The sequence below is a fragment of the Meles meles genome, chromosome 12, assembly GCF_922984935.1.
Source record: "Meles meles chromosome 12, mMelMel3.1 paternal haplotype, whole genome shotgun sequence".
Taxonomy (NCBI): Eukaryota; Metazoa; Chordata; class Mammalia; order Carnivora; family Mustelidae; genus Meles; species Meles meles.
This window is the reverse complement of record NC_060077.1, coordinates 59,009,896-59,037,290: the sequence shown is the minus strand read 5'-3', so window position 1 is coordinate 59,037,290 and position 27,395 is coordinate 59,009,896. Positions and strand designations below refer to the sequence as shown.

Genomic DNA, 27,395 nt, shown 5'->3' with positions numbered 1-27,395 from the left:
CAGGGATAATTATAGCGCCTACTTCATACCTAATAAATGGAGCTACTGACAACTCAGCAGGTCAACTGTGAAACCGGGTATCCTGAGGCCAGAAGCAAACCAGGCACGCTAACGCAACCTAATTAGAAGTCTGCACAGACAAGAAGTAAAGGCAAGAATTAACTGACTGGTAGATCACTCTTTCATTCACTCGTTAAATTCTGGACTGTTTATGCAATAAGTGCTGTGGGCAATGAGGAAAGAGTGGTAAGGACACATGCTTGATGGAGTGTAGAGTCTGGTAGGGGAGACGGTCATTAAACAGATAAATAGTTAAAACTCTGATGAGAGCCATGGAGTGTAATGTTCCAAAACATGTTCAGAGGGACACGACCTGGTCTTGGGAATTCAAGGAAGGCCTCTCTAAATATATCTCAATTCTGAGTAAACATGTGAGCTGAACTGTGGGGATGGGGTGGGCAAGGGATGGCTTGGGATGTGAGGAGAGATGCAGGCAGAGGCCGAGTCATACAGGCCTCTGAGGAACGGGGTTAGACAGAAATGCCAAGATCAGAGCAGCATGTTTAAAATCTCCCAGGGCATGCAGCAAGGAGAACAGAGGGGGAAGGGTGTGTGTGGGAAGACCAGGCCAGCAGTCTGTTTCAGTAGCCCAGGTGAGAAGTGAGGGTGCCTTGCCCGTGTCTTGTGAGTAAGAAAGGCAAACTTAAAGAGTTACATAAAAACAGAGCTTGCTCTGGTTCTAGGGCCTACCAGTTACCACCCAAATAAGAGAGCCAAAGAAAGTTACACTAGGGAATTCTCAATCTGGATAAAAGGACTACAGTTCTAAGCACAACAACACAATACCTGGTGGTTCCCAACCATCAGAAATAGTGAGCCACACATCTGAGGCTTTCCAGGCAGGAAGACGGAGAACCAGACTCCTGACCGGGTCTCTGGGGTAGGACTCCGGGGTCTTGCTGAGTGAACTGAGAGCCCCAAGTAGAGCCATGAAGTAGATCTTGGTCCACATTTCTCTTATAGATTTGTACAGGTAGGGTGGTTAAGAAGGGCCCCAGTGAGGAAGGGAAATTATTATTAGTTTATGTGACTTTGTCAAGTTAGAGCTGTGGGTACATGTGTCGTTGATTAGGTCATGTCCTACAAAAACGTGCTCTTACAAACAGTCCTCCCAGGCACGCAAGAGAAGATCAGAGAACACAAAGGAGGAAATGGAAAAATAATTCGCTTTGTCTGAGGAAAAACAGCTCTCCTTGAGGAATATTTAACTTAGCAAATATCAACATGTAAGTAAAACAAACACAAGTCACTTCCAGGCTCAGTGTTTGTATATATTCCTGCTTCAATGAACTTGGGCTAATTTTCTTAAAGAGGGATTAATTAACTCCTAGCAAACAATTATCCACACGAGGGTTTACACTTCTATTGTCAACAGTAACTCTTTAAGTGTGCTATTCTTAATTTCTAACACCTCACTCATTTTGACATTAATTACATTATACACTATTATTTAAATGCTTTGTGTGTTTATAAATGGTCTTCTTAATCACATTAAGGAGGTAAGCTATATATTTTTTTGTTTATACTTCTACAATTTGGCACAGTGGTAAGATTTAAATTGTTATTAATGTGCAAATTACTCCCCATAATTAAGACATGAAGTGATTGTGATTAAATTTACATACTTAGTATAGTTATGGAAAGAGAGGTAAAATACTAAAAGAAAACACCTTAGTAGATGCAGAGAGAGATTTGGTGAGAAAGTTGACGTAGCAAAAGAGCTTGAAATGACGGTCAGGAAGTCTAAGGCTGGTGAAGGAAGGAAGGAAGAGCCATTTTCTGTAGTTCTTCCAAATTTTTCTCATGAGAGCACAGGAACATCGGGGGGATGAACACAAGACACCAATGGTTCTCAACAGTGGTGTGAGAAAAAAGCGCCTGGGAAATGCTGGGTATGTCTGAGTTTAACAGGTTTCCCTACAGACGGGACTTAGCAGAGCCTTTTTTACATCACCCCATGGTGTAAAATCTCTAAGAAGGATTCAAAATAAATAACGTTAGCTCAAGGTACTTTTAAAAACTTTCCTAAGAGAGTGTTTCATGAGATAATTTGAGAGATTCTAAGCTTGTGAAAAATTCTGAGATTCCTGGAAGAGTAAGAGTCACTGTAGAAATTTCTTATGAGGCAGAGTCATATTACATACCACTCTCCTAAGTTCCTTCCTCACCCTTTTATATAACTAGCTATAGGTCATTCCTGAACCTAGGAATGGAGAAAATGGGAAAACCTAAGAATAATCTGGAGAACAAAGGCTCACCCAGCTAAGGTTCCATTTGCCTGTCAGAGGTACTTCCCACTACACATGGAATTCAATTTCTCCATCCTGGCTCCAAGGAGGATCCAGTCTCTCTCCTTTAACTCATGGCTGCAGCTTCCCACAAGGAAAATTCTAACAAAATCGTGTGGGTTTTTTCACTGTTCTGCATAAATGTTTATATTATATACATTATTTCTTTTTAAAAAAGATTAAGCTGTGACACAAATGTTAATTAAGGTAATATTTTAAGTTTCACAAGGGCGTAATTTTTTGCATATGTGAATGAGTCTAAATGCCACCAATACTTTTAGGATAAATTAGAAGTTTGAATAAAATTATTAGGTTAAAAATGGTACCGACATTTCTTAACCATTAATGATAAAAGCTGTAGCATATTACTGGCATTAAAATTTAAAATTTACCTCTTTCACTGGCATCATCTACTAGAACAATTTCTTCTAGCATGTGTCTTGGTGAGCGATTAATGACACTATGGACAGTTCGCAGAAGTGTGCTCCAAGCCTCATTGTGGAAAACAATCACCACACTGGTTGTAGGAAGATTATCTGGATACACCTTTGTTTTACACCTAGAGACAAAGCAAATGCCTTTATAAAAAGTGACTGTTAAAACAGCATATTCAATGCATCTGGAGTAGAAGGGATAATAGAACAATAAAGACAGTTTGCTCTAGTGGTGGGATTCCTGGTAACTGTTCATTTACTTAAGTTTGGGTTAATGCTGCATGTTTAACAAATAGTACCTATTTAAAGTTATATGTTTAGACTTAAATTATCTTAGAGATATGAACTATATTCTTAAAATTAGGCCCCTCTTCCTGATCAGTGTCTTCTGCTGATTCATTTTAATGGACAATGTACCAAGACTACATCACCAATCGGAAACTGAATGTGTTTCAAGAATCCAATTAGACAAAAAAAATCAGAAACACTAGAAGTCTATGCAGTTTAATAATCTAAAAAAAAAAAACCTTCCAAAAAGGAGAGAACTAATATTTACTGAGCATTTTGTATTAGATACAGAAACTTCCTAAGAATCCTGGAAGGTACTTGGAGCCACATTTTCAGAGGAGAAGCTGAGGACAGACACAAGCGGGAGTGCAGAGCTTGAAGAGGACTCACAGTCCGTGCTCTGTTGAACAAACGCTTGAGGCTGCCTCCTCCATGGTGAAAATATATGGTAAAAACTATATCTAGAAATACAACCAACAAAAAGACTAAACACACCCAAACTATATGCGCACAAAATCGATGTATTAGTTGTATGTTTCCAGCACTTTTTTAGGCAACAGGGTCTCTCCCGCCAGTCTCATCTGCTATAGAGCTACCGCATGGGTGAGAACGGTAACAGCAGTAGGCAAGCGGACATCAGGGGATGCGGTTTAGAACATCTGCACTCCTAAAAAATGCACATGGAATTCTTTCATAGGTATCTCCAAACTCCAACCATTGGTTCCAGCCTTCTCTTTCCACCTTGATTTCCAGCTTTCACAAGCTCCTCAAACCTCATGGTCTCTCCCATCTCATGTTATACCTGCCAGTGGGACTGGAGACAGGAAAGAAGGGGGGAGGACCGAGGAAAATGCCAATAAAGCCCTCTTCTGACGTGGCCAAGACAGCCTAGCTACTGAAAGTGTCACCCGAGGGCCGCTGGCTGGCAGCTAGAAGGAAGGAAAATGGGAGGGGAAAGACATGACAAGGGTCAGGGGCTGAAAGAAAGAGAAACAGGAGAGGGTTCACTGTGGGCCCATCAACACCAGTTCCTCCTCTCTCCAAAGAGGAAAGGAGAAACAAAACGTTTCCATTGTCCTTTATTATATCCCTCTTCAGCCCCTACCATTGTCTTGACCGTTCTCCCCTTCACAGTGTGCTCTCCATCTCCTTCTACTAGTAACCCCACTCCTACTCACAGGCCTACAGACTCCTTTCTACACCAGTTGGTGCCCCTCACCCTGGGTTCACTCCAAGCCCCACTAGGAGCCACCACACAGCCTGCCGCCCTGTCTACAGCTCCTTTCCTCCAAGTCCAGACCGCAGAGGTGAGGACCAGAAGACCAGGTGCTTGGCTCTGGGAAGGATAATGTGCCCTTAGCATTCCAAGTAATATTTCTGAGAACAGCTTCCCATTAAAACTGTTATGTTATAAACAGAGGCTAGATTATACATTTATACTCAGTACTATATGCTTTAGGTACATCATAGGTGAGCAAGCCAAGACACTCATGTTTTCAGCCTGAATGCCTGACTCACAGACTACTGGCACAGGACTATGAAATCAGGAATGGGCCTGTATATGGGTAAAGGGAGCTCAGAAAAAGAGTTTCTAATATTAATTAACTGAAGTGTACTAAGTCATATATGACTTCTCTTCCCAAATAATCCCATTCATTACTGCAGGAGAACTGGGAAGCAGAGATTAGCCAGAGTGACTACAAAGCTGCTGGCTTACCAAACAACAAAAGAATGAAATCAAGTGAGACACAGAAGGCAAACTGCACAGTGTATAAGCAGTACCAGTAGCCATGTGCACGGCTAGCAAGTGGACAGGAAGAAGAGGAAATTCTGAGAACAGATTCTGCAGAAGAGAAGAAATAGGCCAGACATTTCTTGGAAGACACAGGAAAGAATTCAACTCTGAAACTATATGGAAAAGAAGACCATAAAGACAGTAAGAACACTAGAAATAGAGACTAAAATGGAAATTGTTCAGAGGAGGATGAAAGAATCACAAAGCAAAGCACAAATCAGGATCTAGACAAAAAGGAAAATAATTTCCTAAATCAAACAGTTAAATTTAATCATTCAGAGAATATAGTGAATTCATAAATATTCTCTCAAAATAGCATAGGAAATATAAAGAAAGTATGAAAAAGTCAACATAACTGATCTCAGAACATGTAAGCCCCACCCCAACCTGGGACATACATAGGGCACTCAAGGAAGAGATCCTTCCAGCCTTTTAGTTCAGCTACTCCCATGGAGGGACCAACTGTGCCCACCAGTAGGGAATCACTCTGGGGTTAGGAGTAGGTGGGAGTAGGGGATCATTCTGGGGGTGGGGGACACAGAGCTGAGGGTGAGCAGGAAGGCCACAGCTGTGTTACCAAGCAGCTTTTTTCCACTCTGTCCCAACTGAGTCTTTCATCCTGAGGAATGAAGATTAGCTAGTGTAGGATTGTGCTACTATTAAAAAAAGTTACATGCAGGTTTCACAACAGGGTGTAGGTTGGGGAAAGAGGGAAAAGAAGAGGCTGAACTTTTTACTGAAATTATAATACACATACAAAAAGCAGACAGATCATAAGCATGAATGAGTTTCCACCAAGTGAATGCATCAGCACCGAGATGAAAAAACAGACTATGACCTACACCCCAGAAGGTTCTTTTGTGCTCCCACCCAAAGTAACCAGTATGCTGAACCTTTAGCATTACTGATGAATTGTCTTTTGTTTGAACTTTAATTTAAAGGGAATAATACAGAGCAATAGTTCTCAAACTTTTGACTCATAACCCCTTTGTGTTTAAAAACTGATGATCCCAAAGCGCTTTTATGTAGAGTACAGCTGCTGGTATTTACGTTACAAACTGAAACAGAAAATTTTAAAACCTAAGAACCTACTAACACATATTATGCTATCAGAGATGATCCATGCTATCAGAGAGTGTGCCCATTATGGATTTATTGCCTCTTAGTTCCAAATACACCCTCCACTGCCTGCTCTGTGATCATGAGACTGGCTCCTATAAACATGTCTTCTTTGCAGCTGGCAAAAGGCATACGTAAGCTTTGCCCGGCACGCACACTCAGGGTATTGGAGGGACACTGCAGGAAGTACAAATTTCCCTTCCTGGTTCCAGCGCACTTTCGTTTTTCTTCTTCCTACTTTGGCGCTGCCTGTGGAGTGGGAGCTGCACACCCAGATGCATCATCCCACTGAGTTTCAGTAGCACCTACCCTCTTAGGCACATTCTCAGTCAGTCTCCCAGGTACCTCAGCAGCTGGCTTCCCAGTTTTGGCTTTCTGTATCCCAGAAGCGTGGTCCCTGTTTGCCAGTTCTGGCTCTGATTTCCTACTCACTAAGCCTGTCTGCCAGCCCTCACTCTGGAGGGTACTGCATGCCAGGTCTTGCCAAGGGTAACCAGCAAATTCCTCCACCATCCAATGAACAGCAAACACGACTTCTCCAACGAGGTCTGAAGCCCAGCATCGGGGAGCAGGCTCCCTTCAATGTTTGTCATTCCCTGGTACTCTCAGCCCTAGGATATACTTCATAACTGTCTTTACTCCCTCACAGTTAACCCCATTATATTAAAACTTTCTGTTCAAATTATTGTGTGATTTCTGTTTCCCTCTTAGACCCTAATTCACACAGCTTCTCAAACTCTATGGTGCGCTAGCTGAAGGGTAAGAGCGAAGGGGGAAACAAATGTCTTGGTAACACTATGAATACTTTCTGACCTTGCAGGCTCCCCGAAAGGATCTGAAGGACCTCCAAACGTCCCAGGACCACACTTTAAAAGAACTACTGATACAGAGCATATGCTTTTGTGTCTCAATTCTTTCCTTCAACACTGCTTGTATATCATCCATGCTGATATGGGCAAGTTTATTTTTACTGCTGCACAGTACTCCTTTAAAGGAATATATATCTGTATGTGTGATATATGGGTACACACATACCCCACCCCATACAGATATCATAGCTTCTTTTCTACTCTAATATTTATGGACATTAAGATACTTTCCAGTCTAGGCTACTATAAACAGTGCTGTGAAAATCACTCATGTACATGTCTTCTGGTGACTGCATGTATGCATTTTTGTCTTATTGGGCAATAAGGTATATACAGGCTCAGCTTTAGTAGATACCAAGAATGGTTTTCCAAAGAGGATGCAGTAATTTCCATTGTCAACAGCAGTGTGTCACAGTTTCAGTGTTCCACACACTATCAACATTGTCATTTCTTTGAAGGGGGTAATAAATTCTCTGAGTTCTAACAAATGCATAGCTTCATAAAACCACCACCACTTTTAGGAAACAGAACAGTTCCACCTTCAAAGAACCCCTTTTGTTATCCCTATATAGGGATATATAGTCTCAACCTTCCCCACATGTAACCCCTAGCAACCAGTATCTGTTCTCCATTAGTATTGTTTTGTCTTTTCAGAAATATCCTGTAAATGGAATTACACAGTGTGTAATCTTGGAGACTGGTTTGTTTTACTCAGCATGTCTCTGAGATTCACTGAAGTCCTATGTATCAAAAGTTTATTTTTTTATGAACAGTGCATCAGAAATCTCATCTTTCAGTGTCTTCATTCACTAGCTCTTTCCAGTTTAGGGCTGTTACGAAGAGTTGTTACATGCATTTAGGTACTGATTTTTATGTGAACATGTTTTCATGTTTTTACCCCTATTTCATCGGGGTAAATATCCAGGAATGGGCTACTGGGTTACACAGTTAAGTTTTGTTTTTTTTTTTAAGATTTTATTTATTTATCTGACAGGCAGAGATCACAAGTAGGCAGAGAAGCAGGCAGAGAGAGAGGAGGAAGCAGGCTCCCTGCGGAGCAGAGAGCCCGATGCGGGGCTTGATCCCAGGACCCTGAGATCATGACCTGAGCCGAAGGCAGCGGCTTAATCCACTGAGCCATCCAGGTGCCCCTAAGTATAAGTTTTTAAGTGTAATTCTGAAACTGCTAAACTGTTTTCCAGAGACTGTATCATTTTGCATTCCTGCCAGAAATGTATGAGAGTTCCAAATGCCCTGGATCTTTGTCAGCGCTTGATACTATATTTTTTGGTAGCCATTTAAAGAGGCATAGAGTGGTACTTCATTATGGTTTTAATTGGCATTTCCTCAATGGCTAATGTCTTTTCCTGTGTTCATTTGCCATCCATATGGTATCTTGGGTAAGTGTCAAGTGTTTTGACAACATTTTAGTGCTTTCATTTTTCTTAATTGGGTTATGTTTGAGAGTTCTTCATATATTTTTGATACGAGTCCTTTGTCGGAGGTATGGTTTGCAAATATTTTCTTTCACCCTGTAGCTCATTATTTCATTCATTTTTAAAAAAAAGATTTCATTTATTTTTTTGACAGAGACACAGCAAGAGAGGGAACACAAGCAGGGGGAGTGGGAGAGGGAGAAGCAGACTCCCCGCCAAGCAGGGAGCCCAATGCAGGGCTCAATCCCAGGCCCTGGGATCATGACCTGAGCCAAAGACAGATGCTTAATGACTGAGCCACCCAGGTGCCCCATCATTTCATTCTCTTAACAGTGTTTCCATCAGAGTGTAAGTTTTAAAATTTGATATTCAACTTAACAATTTTCTATTTTATGAAATGATGCTTTTGGTGTCATGTCTAAATACTCTCTGCCTAATGCCAATCCTGAATATTTACCCTAAAATTATAAACTTTTAGAGTTTAGATTATCCAATTTGAGCTAATTTTCAAAAAACACCTGAGATTAAGGTTGAGATTCTTATTTTTGCACATGGATGTCTAGCTGTCCCAACACTATTTGTTGAAAAGATAATCTTTCCTCTACTGAGTGGTTTTTACACTTTTGTCAAAAACCAAATAGCCATATCCATGTGGGTCTATTTCTGAACTATCTCTTCTGTTCCACTAGTCTATACGTCTGTCTCTTTGCCAAGAGCACACTGTCTTGATTACTGTAGCTTTATAGTACATCTTTAATTTGGGTACTGTTATTTAATCCAACTTTATTCTTTTAATAAAATATTTTTGCTATTTCCTTTGCTTTTCTGGATATATTTTTAAATATCTGGCTGGGATTTAGAATGGAATTGTATTAAATCTATATACCTACTGGCATAGAACAGCCGTCTTTTACACTGACGTTCCAACAGAGCTAGAAAGTGGAGGCTTTAGTTCTCTCACTCAGCTGAGCACTGCTGGTGCCTGTGTCTGTGCTCTAGGACCAGCAGCAGGACAGGAAAAGAGAAGCATGGGAAATTCTACCCAGGCTCTGGAGACCAGATATCCTCTGGTCAAAGAGATTCCCTTCCCTCAGCTTTAGTTGTTTGCCTGGCACTGCTCCCATGGCTGGGCAGCCCTGGCAACAACCCTAGGGACTGGGAGAGCAGAGAAGGGGAAAAAAGAAAATACAAAAATGGGGGGGGGAGCTGTTTCTCCACTAACCCTTAAAAATCCTGTTCTCATGCCTCAGAACAGAAAGAGTGGGTTTCTCTTGGGGGGTAGGGGCTCTCCTCCTGCACCCGGTACATACTTCTGAGTTCTGGAATGCCTTCAACCACAATGTTGAATAGAAGTGGAGAACAGACATTCTTTCCTTGCTTCTGACCTTAGGGGAAAGCTTTTAGTCTTGTACTATTAAACATGAGATGACACTAAAAGCATAATACAAACTAATACATTTAACTTTATCAAAATTAAAAATTTTTGTGTTTCAGAAAAAGTACCACTAAGGAAATGAAAAGACAAGACACAAACTCAGAGAAGATATTTAGAAATTATTTATCTGATAAAGGAGCTGTATCTAGAATATATAAATAGCTCTTACAGCTCTGCAATAGGAAGACAATCTGATAAAACATGGGCAAAAAATCCAGAGAAATTTCACTAAAGATATAAGAATGGCCAATAAATACATGAAAATATCCTCAGTATCATTGGTCACAGGCAATGCAAATGAAGATCACAATGAGATACTACTTCACATGCAGCAAAACATCTCTAAGAATAAGCACAGGTACAAAAAAATGTTGGTGAAGTTGTGGAGAAACTGGAACGCTCGGACATTTTGCAGGTGGGAATGTTCACAGTGCAGCCACTTTGGAAAAAAGTTTGCCAATTTCTTAGTTAAAAACAAAGTTACCCACTGAGTTTCTCCACAACTTCACCAACATTTTTTTGTACCTGTGCTTATTCTTAGAGATGTTTTGCTGCATGTGAAGTAGTATCTCATTGTGATCTTCATTTGCATTGCCTGTGACCAATGATACTGAGGATATTTAGGCCGCTGCCTTCGGCTCGGGTCATATCTCAGGGTCCTGGGATCGAGTCCCGCATCGGGTTCTCTGCTCAGCAGGGAGCCTGCTTCCCTCTCTCTCTCTCTCTCTGCCTGCCTCTCTGTCTACTTGTGATCTCTCTCTGTCAAATAAATAAATAAAAAAAAAAAATCTTAAAAAAAAAACCAAAAACAAAGTTACCATAAGACATAGCAATTAGGAATCTACAAGAAATATGAAAACATAAAGAATAAAAGAACAGTGTAAAGCTTGTTTTAAAAAGCTGTTCTCTCCCCTCTCTACCATTCTGTCCCTGTAAGGAAACCACATGCAATTCTTTGACCTCTTTCTCTTGGTATTTACCTCCATAATTCTAAACACTCTATCTGAATTTTTATTTGCTGATTTTTTTCTAGTTCTAGATATTGCATATTAACTTACTGCAGAATATAAGGATTTATTTCCCTCCTATCCCCATCCTAACACATACAATTGCTACTCCCTCGAGGTAGCTGTATTAGAAATTTGGTTCACTGTTATTTAATGTTTATATAAGGACTATGTAAAATGCTACTTATAGCTGATTCGTATATTGTGAATACTTTTCCTTTTCTCCACGACATTGCCTTCCACTTTACCCTAAGTTATTTTTGCCACTTTTCTTTGTTTCCTATGTATCTATCACTAATTCAAATCCAGACTCAACAAATCGTTTAAATAGTCTCTAAAGATGTTTGGAAGCACGAGCCGTAATACGAATGAAATCATCTTAAAGCAATCCCTCCTCAAGTTTTCTGGGTGGGTTGCCTCTGTGCCCGCACAACTGTGGTCCAGGGCTTTCCCTCTGCCATGCCCACCGGGATTCTATTGGCTGTCCTGCACACTGAATCTCCTGTCTTTCACACCCCATGCCTTTCTCTTCCCTGGTTTACTCCTTTGTTTGTCAGAGAGCACAGACTGAGAAAGGATGAGGGGAGATGGGCAGGTTTTTGAAACTATACCATCACTACCACAGTGGACAGATGCTTTTACTGGGAGTGAGTTATATACTGGAATGGAGCTGGAGTTGATTGAAAAATCCCTGATTTTACACAATGAGTGAAAACACAAGTGGTTTCATCTATGTTTCCATGTACAACAGTAATTAAAAGATGGCCTACATAACAAGAATTCTTGTTATAAGTGAGTGAAAAAATTACTGAATTAACTCTAATGCATGAAATTTACAATGTGGTCTGAGTTAGTTTGAGTGCCTGCCTGAGTGACTCAGCAGTGTTTTGGGAAATAGACAGATTATTCAATTTGCTTAGGATAGTGATCATCTCAGCAAGACTGGGCTTACCAGAGAATCAATCCACACAAACACCTAACAGTTCAGGAATGCAGAACAACAGAAGTGCCATGATAATTACTATTTATACTATTTTGCAACTGTTAAATTCTCATTGTACTTATTTTGGCCCTTTTAGGGCCTGAAATGGCATTACGAATTTTTACACATTGCCTCACTCTATCCTCACAATAACCGTCAGACAGAGGCACTGTTCTCCCAGTTTTACAGACAAGGAAACCAAGGCCTTGGGAAAGGAAACAGCTTTATGCTAAGTCAAGGTGAGTATGTGTATATTATCCAATTCTCTTCTCCATGTTCCTTTCAGCTATGATTTTTAAAGTATTTGTCATCCACTAAAGTTAGCCTATCACTACCATTTACCAACGACACATCAATATTTCTTAAGACGGGCCACCTGTCTGGCAGTGTCTGGCAACATTTTATAATTTTTCCTCCATGTACTGCCATTCAGAAAAGATCAATGAAGATCCTTCATACAAGTGATGGCAGAGCACATTGATTAAGATTACACGTTTGTCAATGATAGATTTCACTTGGATCGCTTACTAACTGCACTTAACACAAATCATTTAATCTCCCCAAGTCTGAGTTTCCCCATCTGTCAACTGGGCATACTACTATTTTACTCAACCACTTAAAAATAATAATGTGGGGGCGCCTGGGTGGCCCAGTGGGTTAAAGCCTCTGCCTTCAGCTCAGGTCATGATCCAGGGTCCTGGGATCGAGCCCCACATCAGGCTCTCTGCTCAGCGGGGAGCCTGCTTCCTCCTCTCTCTCTCTGCCTGCCTCTCTGCCTGCTTGTAATCTGTCAAATAATAAATTAAAAAATCTGTTTAAAAAATCTGGTTTTTTTAGTCGCTGGCAAGGCTCTGTGCATTTTTCTATATTAAGTTTTTATATTTTTACTATTCCCAGAGTTCTCTAAGTATATTGTGATCATTTCTATGGCTATATTTTAGTGATTATTGTATATTTATTAGTTTACATTGTTTTTTCTATTTAGTGCTTTCCTTTTGTGTATTACATCATCTTATACATTCAGATTGGAGATGGTTTTCAATTTAGTGTTTTGCTTTTGTGTATTACATTTTATATATTCAGATTTGAGATATTTGATTCTCTTTAAGTTTATGATGATACTCGATTTTATTTGTTGAATCTCTTAAAAAATTTTTCCAATTTTTGGACCTACTTGGAGTCTACTGAAATATTTAATGTGTGTGCCTTTGAATCTTAATTTGCCATTCTTACTCATTTCACTTCAGTATTTCTTCAAGGGCATTCTTTCTCCATTGTTTTAAGAAACCTTTTTAGTATATTTGAATTCTTTTTTAAAAATTTATTTATTTAGAGGTGCCTGGGTGGCTCAGTGCATTAAAGCCTCTGCCTTCAGCTCAGGTCATGATCCCAGGGTCCTGGGATCAAGACCCGCATCAGGCTCTCTGCTCGGCAGGGAGCCTGCTTCCCACCCCCACCCCCCTGCCTGCCTCTCTGCCTACTTATGACCTCTGTCAAATAAATAAATAAATCTTTTAAAAAATGATAATGTGTGTAGTGCCTGGTACATAATAAGCACTCACTAACTGGTATTACTTTTTTGTTGTTTTTAAGATTTTATTTGACAGAGAGAGAAAGTGAGAGAGGGAACACAAGCAGGGAGAGTGGGAGAGGGAGAAGCAGGCTTCCCACTGAGCAGGGACCCCGATGCAGGGTTTGATCCAAGACGCTGGGATCATGACCTGAGCCAAAGGCAGACAATTAAAAACTGAGCCACCCAGGTGCCCCTGGTATTACTACTTTTTGAACATCTGAGACTAATTACATAGGATGGAATTGCCACATTAGATGACTTGGAATTTGCCTCAAAGCTCCTTCCCTAAGATCACACATTACGAAAGTTATTCTTTGATTGTTTTTCACTCTTCTTGACACTTGAACAATGTTATTCTTTCCCCCAGTTTCCTGCAGGAAATGTGTCCTTGGAGATCCAGCAATAGAGTAAAGGCTCCTGGCAGGCACAGGATGGTCAAGACACTGCCAACTATACTACCAGGTATGCCCACGACTTAGGTCAAGCAGGGCTTTTCTGGATTCAGAAAAGGGGGTGAAAAAGCTGCACTCTGGGGGCTGTCCACACCACTTATACTTCCACCTCTGTAAAGTAGTCTAAAAGTAGTCTGACCTGTTGGCCAGCTTTGTTCATCTTAGTGCAGAGATAAATATACATCTCATGTTTCTTGTTGCACATTTCATTATAAATACACTGCAGAAGCCAGACAGAGCTTACTAAAAACAAATGGAGTGGAAAAGCATGCTTATAATGGCTTTTCATGAAACTTGTACTTGGACCTAGAGCTTACTCTGTGAACACAGGTCTTCCTTTTTCCTAGGTGCCAGGAAGTATTCAAAGCACTACAAAGCCTCACAACAGCCCTTGTTATATTTCTTACTGTACAGATAAGGATTCTCAAGTATAGAAAGGTCACTATCTCTTCCAAAGCCACAAAGCCAATAAATGGAGAGGGAGACCTGGATGTTGCCACCATCGAGATATTAATGAGAAATTCATTATATATAACTCAAAAAGGGACAAAGGGGGAAAAAAGTATAGACTGAGAAGCTCTAGTCTATGCATATGAATAATTCCAGAAGAACAAGCTGAGGGAATTGTAACATAGCAATATTTAAGATTACAGCCAGAAATATCCTAGAACTGAAGAATATGAACGCTCACATCAAGAGTACATGATGTGCAGTGAACATGTAGATAAAGATAAGTCCACATGTTGACAATTACAATATACCCAGTTCTTACTACTAAAGGAATAAAAATAAAATGTGCAGCTTCCAAACTAAGAGATAGAAAAGCATCAATACTAAAAATTTTATCTAATGAAACTGTATCAATTAGCAATGCAGGAGAGGAGGAAAAAATAAAAAGGATGGTAAACAAAAAAACAAGGTTAGATTGAACTTTATGAAATTCATTTTCACAGGTCAAAAATGGTTGAATATCAATTTTGTATGGTTCAACCTAAAAGAAATCCAAATTTAATAGTCACAATAAATGTAGACGCATCAAACTCACCTATTAAAAAATGATTGGTGTGAAATGAAAATATAAATCCAGCCATTTAATAGAGATATACATAAAATAAAATCATAGATGGCTGAAAGAAATAGAAAAAAAATAACAGACATACACAGGAAAATGTTAAACAGACTAAAAGTAGTATAGCAATATCAAAACCAGGGTAAAAAAATTACAGATATAATGAACACTGAGTTTAAAAGCAAGAATATACTATCAATCACTGCTGATGCATCAAATGATGCAATCTTGAAAAATAAAAGAACAAATTGAGAAACTGTCAAATCCATAATTACAGGGGACTTTTTTTAAAAATACAAATTAATCAGAATCTAACACGCCATGTACTAAGAAACAGGAAAAAACCCAGAAGTAACAGGCAACCAAATAGTTATTTTCAACTGCAGAGGAAAACATTTTTAAAAAGCTGAACACTTTCTAGGTCAAAAAGGAGATTTCAGGGGCGCCTGGGTGGCTCAGTGGGTTAAAGCCTCTGCCTTTCGCTCAGGTCATGATCCCAGAGTCCTGGGATCGCGCCCCGCATCGGGCTCTCTGCTTGGCAGGGAGCCTGCTTCCTCCTCTCTCTCTCTCTGCCTGCCTCTCTCCCTACTTGTGATCTCTATCTGTCAAATAAATAAATAAAAAAATCTTAAAAAAAAAAAAAAAAAAAAAAAAAAAAAAAAAGGAGATTTCAACCCATTTGAAATAGATCATATTTATATACAGGTCATGTTCTCTGACCATGATGAAATTAATCTAGAAATCACTAATAAAAAATGAGCAAATCAAAAAGCAGAAAGAAATGTACCTAGAAACATTTAAATGTATTTCTAGGTCATCCTGAGTTAAGCAGAAATCAAATGGAATTCACCAACTACTTAGGAATAAGTAAGAATGAAAATACATAAAACAATAGGCTGCACTGAAGTGTTCATAGAGTCTTTTTTTTTTTTTAAGATTTTATTTGAGAGACAATGAGAGAGAGAGAGAGAGAGAGCATGAGAAGGGGGAGGGTCAGAGCAAGAAGCAGACTCCCCGCCAAGCATGGAGCCGGATGTGGGACTCGATCCCGGAACTCCAGGATCATGATTGCTCAACCAACTGAGCCACCCAGGCACCCCAGATACAGAGTCCTTAATGACTATTAGAAAACAAAAACATTTTTTAAATAATAGATTAAGGATTTAACTAAAGAAGGGAGAGACCAGATTAAGCACAAAACAGAAGAGATAATTACACAGAAAACAAATTTTTTAAAAAATCAGATAAAGGAAAAGCTACTTCTTTTTTGAGAATTAAAAATTGCAAATCACTAGCAAGATTATTTAAAGAAAAAGAAAAGTAATAAAATATTAGAAATGAGAATAACTATACAATTATATACCTTGTGAAAAGGTTCTAAAACTGTAAGATAATGCAGTGAACAAGTGACAAAAAACCCAGGCCTTTCAGTTATTGTGAATTACCCAAATCCTAATTGCTACTGGCCTAAGGCTAACTAAAGCTCCTGACTTCTGTGAAAATTAATGGAGAGAAACCTCATGAAAAGTCAGGACCCTGTGGGGGGGGTGGCGCGGGGTGGGGGGAGGCAGGAAAAGGGAGCCATACTACCCAACTTCAGTTACAAGAATGTCAATTACAGACCCAACAGAAGAATGGTCAACAGGAATTCACCAACTACAGGTCCCAACAGGGAAAGATGTACATGCATCTTCTACAAGAAATTGAGTACCACCTGCACCTCAGCAAATGGGAAACCATCATCACCACCAATTCCTGCTTTTCTCTAATGAAATTTCACTCAAAACAGCTTCTCCTAGGGCACCTGGGTGGCTCAGTCTCTTGGTGAAGAGTCTGCTTGAGATTCTCTCTCCCTCTGCCCCCCCCCCACCGCGGGGAATGCTCTCTCTCCCTCAAAACAAAGAAGCAAACAAACAAACCCTCTTCCCAATTTCTTCTTCCATAAAAGAAGTCTTTCCCTTTGATCACTGGATTTGCCTATGGTTTTGTGTAGTTTGTCCTGAATTGCAATTCTCTGTTATTCCCAAATAAACCCATTTTGCAGGTAAAGTAACTGGTGTTTTATAACACCAGCACACCTTTCCACTTTGGGGCCAGGAATTCATGGTTTGACACTAGTAAAATCAGCTATATTCCTAATCCCCCCTTTTTTGAAGATTTTAAAAATTTATTTACTTGACACAGAGAGAGAGAGATCACAAGTAGGCAGAGAGGCAGGCAGAGAGAGGAAGGGAAGCAGGCTCCCTGCTGAGCAGAGAACCCAATGTGGGGCTTGATCCCAGAACCCAGGGATCATGACCTGAGCCGAAGGCAGAGGCTCTAACCCACTAAGCCACCCAGATGCCCTTCTAATCCCCTTTTTTTAAAGAAGTTTTAAATTTATTTGATAGAGCAAAAGAGAGCACAGGTGGGAGAGTAGCAGGTGGAGGAAGAGGGAAAAGCAGGCTCCCCCCTGAGCAGGGAACCCGATGGAGGGCACATTTCCAGGATCCCGGGATCATGACCTGAGCTGAAGGCAGATGCTGAACCAAATGAGCCACCCAGGCGCCTCCTCATAATCCCTTTTCTGAGTATTTCCTTCATCTTCTAGCACTAATTAAAATATTGTCAAGAAGACCACTTCCTAAGTAGTCTATTTTTTCTAAAGATTATTTATTTGAGAGAGAGAGAGAGAGCAAGTGAGAGGGAGGCGCAGAGGAATAGGGAGAGAATCTCGAGTAGACTTCTCAATGAGCATGGAGCCCAACATGGGGCCTGATTTCATAACCCCTGAGATCGTGACCTGAGCCAAAATCAAGAGTTGGGCAGTGCTTAACCAAATGAGTCACCCAGGCATCCTCTGAGTAATCTTCAAGAGGAGGCTGCTTTTCTTCCCTATTTCACATACCACTCAATCTGGAGGGGGTGGTAGATAAATCGCCTGTTCCTTACTGCTGATTGAAGAGTGTTGCTTTTCCCTAAGAAGGCCCAAGTCTTTTTAAGCGTCACAGTCTCTGGTCACCATCACCGTCCCCACCCCACCCCCATCCTTGCTCTTCCAACTCAATTACTCCAATAATCCTAGATCTTTGGTTTCCTTCACAGGGGTCTCCACTCCAGACCTTCCTTCTTCTTACTTTCTGTTGCCCCCTTCATGTTCTCCAGGTCCGCTACTCGCTTAGATCCATGGCTCTTTATCATTAGTGTCATCCTGGGCTCCCTATTCTTTTCTCTTACACTTGCTGGAATATCCCAACCCTAGCTAAGTCCAACTTTCTGCTGAGTTTGCATCTCACTTGAGGGGCTGACTACAGCCAAAGAAAGCATGCTGAATGGCCTCATTTCCAGTTTATAACCACAAACCTCAAGCAGGCTCTCAGCACTGTGCAGAGTTCTCCTGAATTTCCTACTCACCTCCTTCAATGTGCTTGTTTCACATGTCCACGGATTTTCAATACCTTTCCCACCTTCCTCACTCACAGGTGGCAATTTCAGCAAAAACACAGAAGCTGTCAGAGAATGTCCATACTCCCATAAACACATTTACCATCCTGTAGGCATGGTAATCGTGAACATTGTGCCTTTTTCCTATGACTCGAGGCCCGAATTATCCTGTTCCTGTCTGAAGCCAACTACATTCCTTCTCACCCACTCAAGTTAAATGCTCTTGCTGTAATACTCCCCTCTCAAAGTTACCCTGAGTGGGATCATTCCCATCAACACACAGACTGCATTATATACCATCTTTGAAAAAAGAATCTCCTGTAATCGCACAAGCACAACACCTCCACTTCTCTTTCTCCGATGATGCCTCCAAAGCACTGCCACCCCTACTGCCTCCACTGCTGCCCCCCACTTTGCTTCCCCCACTCTTCTCTCAAGTTGATTTTATTTGAAGTAAAGCGGAGTGCACAAAACATAAATTTAGAGCTGAATGAGTTATCACACAACAAATGCTCATGTAACCATGACTCAAGGGAAGAGAGAGAACATGGCCAGCACCACAAGTCCCCTTGCTCCCATTACGTTTTCTTCCTCCCCTAAGGAATCACTGTCCTAACCCTTACCATCACAGTTTTGTGGTGCCTATATCTGGCCTTTCTAGAGACAGAATAATTCCATATATACACTTCTGTGACTCTAGCTTGGTATAAATGGTGAAATTCATTCACATTGTGGCTTTTGTTCATTTCCACTGCTTGTAAAATATTCCATTGTATGGATCTACCACAATCACTGCTGATGCACACTTAGATTGTTTCAGTTTGGAGCCAATATAAAAGTACTACTATTAACATTTTTGGCCTTGTCTCCCGAAGCATTCGTGCATGCATCTGTTGGACACACCTAGGTGCAGATCTGCTGGGTCAAGAAGCATGCTGCTGCTTATTTTACTAGATACTGGCATGTTTTTCAATGTGGGTGTAACAATTTACACTGCCACCAACACTATATGAGAGTATGAAGTGGTATTTCATTAGTTTTCTGTTTTCTTGATTACTAAAAAGGTTGAGCACCTTGTCTTATGTTTATTGGTCATTTGGATTATCTCTTCAAGTCTTTCATCCATTTTCCTTTTCCTTTTTGACGTGTAGGAGTAATTTATATATTCTGGATCTGAGCATTTTTCTGCTTATAAGTATCATAAATTTCTTCTGTGACTTGCCTTTTCAATGTATTTTTCTTTCCACTTTTTTTTTTTTTTTAATGAACAAGAAGTCTTTAATGTAGTCCCATTTATCAAACTTTCCCTGCATTTTTTGGGTGTTTCTAAGTCCTGTTTAAAAAATCTTCCTCTCTCTCAAGATCATAATAAATTCTGTGTGATCTGCTAGGGGCTTTATTGCTTTGCTCTCACATTTATATCTGTAATACACGAGAATGATTTTCTACATTTTGTGAGAAAAAGTTAGTTTCAGTTTTGTCCTCAAATTATTATCAGGATGACCCAATACTGTTTACTTTTTTCTTTAGAAGAACATCCTTCTACTACTAAGCAGTGCTATCTTTGTCCTAAACCAAGTGTTCAAGTAGTATGGGACTGGTTACAGACTCCCTATTTTGTTTCCCCAATGTGTGTGTCTATCCTTGCAAAATTATCTTAATTATTATACCTTCTTGAGACATTTGGTAACTGTTACTGCAACTCCTCCAACCTTATTCTCCTACAAAAATGTCTGGCTATTCTCAGTCTCTGCACTTCCAGTTACATTTGGGAATGAATCTGTCAAATTATACACACAAACGTGGCGACGAGAAATTCACTGAATCTATAAATCAATTTGGAGAAAATCAACATTTTATAATATTGAACTGTCCACCCATAAAGATGGGCATTGTTCCATTAATTAGATTTTTAATTTCTCTCAATAACACTTTGGAATTTTCTTTGACGAGAATTTCTGGTATTTGATATTTTTTGATTGCACTGTAAGTGGTATTTTTAAAAAAAATCTGTTGCTCATCTTTTGTTAGAAAACTGACATAGAAATATAATTATCTTCATTATAAGTATCAACCTTAAAACAATACGTACTTATTGATTCTAATCTTTTATCTATACTTCTGAATTATCATTAGATATATAAAAATGGATTCCATACCCAATGTGTGGCTTGACCGAACTCATGACTGCAAGATCAAGAGTCACATGCTCTACCAACTGAGCCAGCCAAGTACCTCTGAATTTATATTTTTAAAATTTCTACTTTCTCCACTCTACTAATATTTATCTTCTTCTAGTGATAACCTTAAAAACTGCAACACACAACCTTGATTTATTAAAGTCTAATACTAATTTCTATCTTTACAACCCACAACTTGACAATACATACACACCCCCAAAAAACCTTACAAATGTTTAACTCCATTTATCCCCACCCAAAGAAAATGCTTTGTTCTGTATTTTAATTTTATTGATATTTTATGTGATAAGATATTCTTTACATAGTTGATCTTAATTTGTCTACATATTTACCAATTCCATCGTTCTTCCTTCATTTCCATACCTGATCATTCCAGTGGGATCATTTTCTTTCTGCTTAGAGAACACCATTTAGTGTTTTTTAGGGTAATGAATTATCTCAGTTTTGTTTCTCTTATAGGTCTTTATTTTTGAAAGGTATCTGTGCTGGGTATAAAATTTTAGGCTTATTTAAAGTTATCTCAGACTTTAAAAGACACCTTGTTATTATCTTTTGGCTTCCTTATTTTTTCTGTTGAGAAGTCAGCTGAGAAGTAGCTGTCAGACTTACTGCTGGACCTTTGAAGGTGATCTTTATCTTCCCCCTCCAACCCTTTGCTTGTTTTTATAATTCTTTTCTCTAGCTCTGGCTTCTAACAGTTTTATTATGATATGCCCAAGTATTATGTGGCAGGTATCCTGCTGAAGGTTCATCAAACTTACTGATTCTGTGCCTTAATGTTTTTAACATTAGTTTTAGAAAATTCCTGGCTATTATACTTTTGAATATTGGTACTCCTCTATTCTCTTTCTTATTTTGACTACAATTTGTTGGCAATCCTAGACCTTTTTATCTCCTGTATCTCTTACTATCTCTTCTTTATTTTCCATCCTCTATGCTTCATTCTGGATGTTTACTTCTGATTTATAATTCAGCTCACTAATTCTCTCTTTAGCTATGTCTAGTCTGCTGCTAAACCCATCCATTAGTCTTTACTTTTTATTACTGTACTTCTCCAGTTCTAGAATTTCCACTTGGTTATTTTTTCTTTTTTTCTTTTCTTTTTTTAAGATTTTATTTATCTGACAGACAGAAATCAAAAGTAGGCAGAGAGGCAGGCAGACAGAGGGGGAAACAAGCTCCCCGCTGAGCTGAGAGCCTGATGCAGGACTTAATCCCAGAACCCTGGGATCATGACATAAGCCGAAGGCAGGGGCTTTAACCCACTGAGCCACCCAGGAACCCCTCACTTCATTATTTTCTAATAGATTCTAGTTCTCTGCTGAAATTCTCAATCTTGTTTTTAAATCTTGAAAATATTATTATGTACAATCATTTTAAAGTCTATTTCTGATAACTTTATTACTTGGAGTCATTCTGGCTCTATTTTCATTGTCTATTGTTTTGTTTTCTTTCATGTGCCTTGTTTCCTTGGGTGTCTAGTGTAAACCAGACACTGTGTATGAAACACCATTTGAAAATTTAACAATAACTTCCTTCAGAGAGGATTTACATTTGAATTTAGGGGGAGCCAAGGCAGCAGTAAATTCGATTTTCTGGATTAAGATGGTTTAAACTTGGGCTTCAGTTACCACCAGGGCTGATCAACTTCAATTTCATCATTATTTCTAAGAACCTAAACTAAAACATGGAGGAAGGGATATCTGACTTTCCCCCCTCAAAACACACACATACAGACTTGATAGGTTCTGGACTCCAGGTGTTATGTCCCAGCACTAAAATGTTATCAAAAGTACTATTTATGGGAGCACCTGGGTGGCTCAGTGGGTTAAAGCCTCTGCCTTCGGCTCAGGTCATGATCTCAGGGTCCTGGGATCAAGCCCCGCATTGGGCTCTCTGCTTGGCAGGGAGCTTGCTTCCTCCTCTCTCTCTGCCTCCCTCTCTGCCTACTTGTGATCTCTCTGTCAAATGAATAAATAAAAATAAAAAAAAAAATTTTTTTTAAAGTACTATTTATGAACACTACATCTGAAACTAATGATGTACTATATGTTGGCTAACTAACTGAATTTAAATAAAAAAATAATCATATGGAATGTAAAAAAAAAAAGTACTATTTAGGTATTCACCTTCTGGAATGCATCAAGGTAAAAGTTCCAGGCTTGTTTCTCTGAGTCTTTACCTTCTCCCATAGTTTGGCTCTGAAATTCTTCCCTGCCTTCTAACCTCTATATGGTTTTAAGCAAATAATTTATAGATAGATAGATAGATAGATAGATAGATAGATTTTTCCCCCCGACTTTCTAATTGTCCTCAACTGAAGAGTTGATCTAAATCACCAAGGCTGCGCCATCACAGAAACTGGAAGTCTTCCTCATTCTTTTAAATGAGTTTCATTCCTATTACTCCACAGAAACAATTTTATCTAAGTTCCAACAGCATCCATGTACAGAAATCCATGGGTCAATTTAGAGACTTCATCATTCATCTCAGCAGAATTTAACAGAGTTGACCATTTACTCCTTGAACATTTGCTTGACTTCCACATACTTTCCCCCTCATACCTCGTTCTCTTACCCTTTTGCTAGATCTTCCTCTTCTCACTCTTCAAAAGCTGAAATGTCAATCATCTCACCTAACCTCTTTTTCCTCTCATCCACTCCGAAGGCTATCTCAATGAAGCCCATGATTCATTATATTCACTTTCCAAATTCATAGCTCCAGTTTCAACATCTCCCCTGAACTCCAGGCTTTTATAAATATACACTTATTGATTTCCTTCCCCATATTTCTATTTTCCTCTTCTCTCTATCTTGGCAAGTATCACTGTAATTGAGATGACTACTCAGGCCTAAATTTACTTTTCCTTTTCTCTTTTACTCCATATCCAACCCAACCGCATTCTGATAGGTTCCATCATAAAAAAAGGCAATCAAAAATTTAAAACATCTTCACCTGTGCTAGCCTGGTCCATGCCACTATTATCCTCTGCATGAACTTCTGTAGCTGGAAAATGTAAATTGGTAAATCAGTGTGGGAGTAGTTCTTTTAAAAAAATTGAGTGAAGGGGCGCCTGGGTGGCTCAGTGGGTTAAGCCGCTGCCTTCGGCTCGGGTCATGATCTCAGGGTCCTGGGATCGAGTCCCACATCGGGCTCTCTGCTCTCTGCTTGGCAGGAGCCTGCTTCCCTCTCTCTTTCTCTCTGCCTGCCTCTCGGCCTACTTGTGATCTCTCTCTCTCTCGCTGTCAAATAAAAATAAAATCTTAAAAAAAAAAAAATTGAGTGAAATAAAAAAGTGCGTACCTCTCAGCACAATTTCACTTCTACTGTCAAACACTTCTGGTCATAACTCTTGATAACAAATACATTTTATGTTAATCTAATACATCCTGAAATAATGGTTAATGAAAAAATACTTTTACATAAAACACACCCTGCTATCTTCTATTTCATTAATTAAAGTGCTAAGAGGTATTCACTAAACTGATTTTATGATCCATTAGTGAGTAAAGGGTCCTGAACTATAACTTGAAAAGCATTGTTCTACAGAAAACTCTTAACATTGTAGAAGAGAATACATGTAAAAGGATGTTTACAGAGACACTGTAACCGTAAAATATATATACAAAAAGCAAAAGAACAACAGATAAATTGTGGCATATTCATACAATGGACTTTTACAAAGAAGTTAAAATGAATGATCCAGAACTACATGCACATCGCTTCTCGGCCTTTTGGCTAAGATCAAGTGCAGAACTATATGCACTGACATGGATAAATCTCCAAATCAATGCTTGGGCAAAAACAATTCTTAAAAAGTTGTACAAGGATATGTGCCTATGCTCTACTACCACTTGTTAAGTAAAAATATAAAACTATAAACTATATTATTTATATATATATAGATATGAAGTACTTTAAAAGCATGAACAGTAATAGTAAGTAGAAAAACCAGAACAATGGTTAGAGAGAAGTGTGATGCAACTGGGAGAAGTATACAAAGAGATTCAACTACAGCCATAAGGTTTTATTGCTAAAAGCAAAATAAAAAGAAAATATGGCAACTTAAGATTCAATAGAAGGCTGGTGGTTGGAACAAAGGTTTGTAATCTCTTATAGCTTTCTGAATGTTTACATCATTTTAAAAAAATAACAGTTAAAGAGAAGAATCGGTTTTCCAAAAAAGAAGTAAAATTTTCAAGAGATCCCTAGTAAATGATGGAAAATACATGACAAAAAATACTTTAAGACAAATATCTTAAAGCAAAAAAAACCCTTTTTTTTAAAACTATTTTATTTCTTCAAGAGAGACAGAGCACAAATGGGGGGAGGGACAGAGGGAGAGGAACAAGCAGACTCCCTGCTGAGCATGGAGCCAGACTCAGGACTCCATCCCAGGACTGTGAGAACCTGACCTGAGCCAAAGTCAGATGCTTAACTGACTGAAGCACCCAGGCACCCCAAGCATATATTTTTTAAAGATTCTATTTATTTATTTGAGAGAGAGAGAGGGAAAAAGCAAGTGCACACATGTGCTTGGGGGAGGAGCATAGGGAGAGGGACAAGCAGACTCCCTGCTAAGCAGGGAGCCTGACACAGGGCTCCATCCCAGGACTCTGGGATCATAACCTGAGCAGAAGGCAGGCCATCGACTAACTGAGTCACCCAGGTGTCTCCACCCAAGCATATTTTTAAACTACTCATTACCACATCTTTCTGAGGCAAAAGATAGAACAGAAACAACAACAAACACACACACACACACACACACACACATATATCTATCAGGGAATTTTCTAAAGTTCTATAACAGAAAATTTACATTTCATGAAGCAGGTAGAAACCAAATTAGAAGACAAAGGTATGAAAAAGTAATATTTATGCTAGAATGTACACAATAAAATTTTATGTAACTGAAACAAAACACCTATCAGCCTTAGAAATCTCAATTATTTATAGAGCAAATATGTTACTGAAAACACCTGGAAAAGTTAAAATCTTAAAAATTCAAAGCAAAGCAACATCCACAAATTCATCAAAATCATCCAGAGGAGCTTATCTAAAAAATAAACAGAATTCTACTAAATACGTTATTTAAATCTGTTTCCAGAATTTAACTTAGCATTAAAAGGAATAGTTAAGAAAATGACAAAAAATAACTTCCAGCAATTAGGTAGAGAAAGAAGAGAAGTAAGAGCCAGACCTGGATCCAAACTCAATTTAATTACCCTGGGCCACAGCAATTTTTTTGAAGAACTTTAACAGCAACACCCTGATTCATGGAACTCATTATTTTTCTTTTAATTTATTTATTTTATCTGAGAGATCACATGCATGCATGAGTGGAGGAAGGGGCAAAGGGAGAATCTCCCACAGACTCCCCACTGAGCATGGAGCCTGACGCAGGGCTCAGTCCAAGAACCTGAGATTATGATCTGAACCAAAACCAAGAGCCTAATGCTTAAACTGAGACACCTAGGCACCCCAGAACTGATTATTCTTTAAAAGAAAGTTAAATTTACTTTAAAACTAGAAAGAGTAAGATGCTTTGTTATACTAGGGGCACCTGGGTGGCTCAGTGGGTTAAAGCCTCTGCCTTCGGCTCAGGTCATGATCCTGGGGTCCTGGGATCTAAGCCCCGCATTGGGCTCTCTGTTCTGCAGGGAGCCTGCTTCCTCCTCTCTCTCTGCCTGCTTCTCTGCCTAGTTGTGATTTCTCTCTGTCAAATGAATAAAAAAAAAAAAGAAAGATGCTTTGCTATACTAAATATCTCACAACTATTTATATGTATAAAAGTGGTAAAGTGTAGGGTTTTGTATCTACATTTTTTAAATGTCAGATAACAATGACAAAAACTTAGCAATAAAAAACTTAACAAATAAAAAATTCAAGAGAATAGCTCAAAGACAGTCTAGAAATTTTCCCTGGAAGAAGAATAAAGATAAGACAAAAATATAAGAGACTAAGAGAATCAATTCAAGTAGTCCAAAGCCTGGCTAATCGGAGTTCTAAGAAAGAAAAACAGATGGATGGGACATTTAACAGACCTGTCCAGTGGGGAGGCACATGACTGACTAGACTGCACAATACCAGAAGTACACAATTCAGCTGACTTGAAGGATACAAAATGTATCCTTCAAAATGTATCAAAAAAAGGGTACAAAATGCTTTTAACCTACCAATCCATAGCCAAGAGAGGAACAGAGGAACAGTCGATGACACTGTAGTGATGCAGTCCACACAATGCTGGCTGAGGAAAGATACAGATACTCTGCCTGGTCTCTGGGGGAAAAAAATGGAGAGGGAACCTGCAGAGACCGAGAGAGGCTTAAGAGACATGTGCACCATTTGCATTGTGTGGCCCTTATTTGGATCCTGATAAAAAACACTACAGGGATGCCTGGGTGGCTCAGCTGGTTGGGTGACTGCCTTTGGCTTGGGTTGTGGCCCTCGGGTCTTAGGATCAAGTCCCACGCAGGGCTCCCTGTTCGGTGGGAAGCCTGCCTCTTCCTCTGACCCTCCCCCTGTTAATGCTCTCTCTCTCTCACTTTCTCTCAAATGAATAAAATCTTTAAAAAAAAAAAAAAAAACCTACAAAAAAAGAAAGGTATGACATAACCAGGGAAATCTGAACACCAACTATTTCATGTTATTACGGAGTCACTGTTAAATTAATTTTTTAGGCTTGAAATGGTATCATGACCTTCCTTCCTATATGAGTCTTCATCTTTCAGAGATATATACTGGAATATTTACAAATGGTACACCTTTACCTGGAACTGGATAATATGCTTCTAATCACACTTAGCTGGTTATTCACAAAAGGCCACAAACCAGAGGGGTTTTACAATAGGACTGCTGCTGCTGTCAAGTCGGTTGGCTAATTCCAGAGCTAATGACCCAAGTGAGAATAAAAACCAAATTAGAAACCACAGTGTATTTTATAACCTAATCCTGGAAGCAA

At 39.3% G+C, this 27,395-nt stretch overlaps 1 protein-coding gene across 1 annotated transcript in view; it reads right to left on the bottom strand.

The window, feature by feature from the left end:
* GALNT1 (polypeptide N-acetylgalactosaminyltransferase 1) overlaps positions 1-27,395 on the bottom strand; it is an 82,796-nt gene that overhangs the window by 29,154 nt on the left and 26,247 nt on the right. The window contains exon 4 of the mRNA XM_046025425.1: positions 2,741-2,907. Coding sequence (XP_045881381.1) covers positions 2,741-2,907 — 167 coding nt within the window. The remainder of the gene's footprint in view (positions 1-2,740; positions 2,908-27,395) is intronic.